Here is a 1,995-nt window from a genome sequence, read left to right as displayed (position 1 = left end):
AGTTGTTTGTGTGCATCTGTAAGTTGTTGTTTGCATGTGTATGTTTGTATTGGGGAACATTTTTGAAAAAAAATGTAAACAAATATTTAAAAAATCAAATTGTATGAAAGAAAACAAATACTAGAAAAAACAAAGAATGTATGAAGAGTCTTTAAGAAAGAAGAAGTCTAATTAGTGTGTATCTGCATAGATGTAAAAGAACCAGGGCTCATATGACGGCTGTGAGACAAACCCTTCAGAAGCAGGCGAGAGCCAGGCCACAGCCAGGCCAGAACCAGGCCACAGCCAGGCCAGAACCTGGCCAGAACCAGGCCACAGCCAGGCCACAGCCAGGCGAGAGCCAGGCCACAGCCAGGCCGGAACCAGGCCAGAGCCAGGCCAGAATCAAGCCACAGCCAGAACCAGGCCACAGCCAGGCCGGAACCAGGCCACAGCCAGGTCGGAACCAGGCCGGAACCAGGCGACAGCCAGAACCAGGCCACAGCCAGGCCAGAAACCAGGCCAGAGCTAGGCCAGAGCTAGAGCCAGAGCCAGAACCAGGCCACAGCCAGAACCAGGCCACAGCCAGGCCGGAACCAGGCCAGAGCAATGCCACAGCCAGAGCCAGGCCACAGCCAGAACCAGGCCACAGCCAGAACCAGAGCCAGGCCAGAGACAGGTTTTAAGACTTAGAGATAGAACATATTTTCTGCATGAGATTAAAAGATATAAATCACAGCTTTTACAACATGTCGTACAATAATAACTTAGAAAACATGCTGTAAATAAATCTAATCTAATCAATTTAATACGTTCAATAAAGTGTTAGTTACAGACCAAAGATAATGGTGTTATTTATTTATCTACCATACCCTTCTAACTGTGTCCCAAATGATCCTCTATATAGTACCCTACTGTTGACCAGGACTCATTGGGTTCTGAACAAAAGGAGTGCACTATATAGGCAATAAGGTGCCAGATCTGGTTAAAAGTAGTGCACTATATAGGGAATAGGGTGCCCATTTGGGACGCATCCAAGACTGGTGAGGAGGAATTCCCTCGGGACAGAGAGAGAAAAACAACAAAGAGTCTATTGGTAGGCTAAACTCTGACCTAGATAACGGTCAGCCATCATACAGGCTTCCAGAGGCTCTGAGGCAACTCTGTGTGCCGTATTCACTCATTGGCTTGTTTCTAATAATGAACCAAATCAGTGTTCTGAAGCCCCGGGAAAAACAGACGTGTGTGTGATGTTACGCAAATACTAATGTCTAACGTGTCATTCAACATAGTCCTATGTGCTACAGATTCCTATATTAGAAACGTTTACTGCTAGTGAATATCCAGTCTCAATTGACACTTAGCCCCAGGAATAGAGCCCAGAAACATAGCCGAGGCTCTTTGTTGTACAAAGCTCAACTCCTCTCTTCTCTGAGGCACATGAAACAGCATCATTAACAGCAGTATTGATGTTCATGTCTTGCTCTCCTCTCATCAGAGACAAGAGGGAGGGGACAGGTAAAATGCATTCCTCCTTTAGATCAAAGCCTGGAAGAAGTCCCAGTAAAGCCAGACACACACAGCACGGCAAATGAGACTGACTTGGAATCAGTATTTAATACACACACACAGACAGACACAGCACGGCAAATGAGACTCACATGGAGTTCGTCCAAGAATAGCCATCTCACCAGAGACAGGACGGAGGGACAGGTAAAGTGTACCTTCACCCATCCCAAGGATCAAAGCCTGGAAACAGTCTTAGTACTCTGGCCTGGAGTCAGTTTCATTAGAGCCAGACAAAACATAGAACAGAAGAGTAGAGTCAGGAGACTGGTCTGGAATCATTCCTAGTAAAGCCAGATGGACACATAACAGCACAGAAGGCTGACACAGCACATTAGAGGAGACTGACCTGGAATCAGTATTTAGTGGAACCAGATGGACACAGCAAAGCAGACTGGTCCTCTCCCACACACAACTGATCTTAGACCAGGCAAACTGAGAAACCCCGAT

General features: G+C 46.4%; 1 protein-coding gene across 1 annotated transcript; it reads left to right on the top strand.

Annotated features, from left to right (window-relative positions):
- The first annotated feature begins 212 nt into the window (after positions 1 to 212).
- Positions 213 to 665, top strand: LOC115184020 (variant surface antigen F-like). Its single transcript, XM_029745018.1, has one exon. The coding sequence runs from the start codon at positions 213 to 215 to the stop codon at positions 663 to 665; it is 453 nt and encodes a 150-aa protein (XP_029600878.1).
- The last annotated feature ends 1,330 nt before the right edge of the window (positions 666 to 1,995 follow it).

Source organism: Salmo trutta, unplaced genomic scaffold, assembly GCF_901001165.1.
Source record: "Salmo trutta unplaced genomic scaffold, fSalTru1.1, whole genome shotgun sequence".
NCBI classification, from domain to species: Eukaryota; Metazoa; Chordata; class Actinopteri; order Salmoniformes; family Salmonidae; genus Salmo; species Salmo trutta.
The sequence above is the reverse complement of the archived record's forward strand: the minus strand, read 5'-3'. Positions and strand labels throughout refer to the sequence as shown.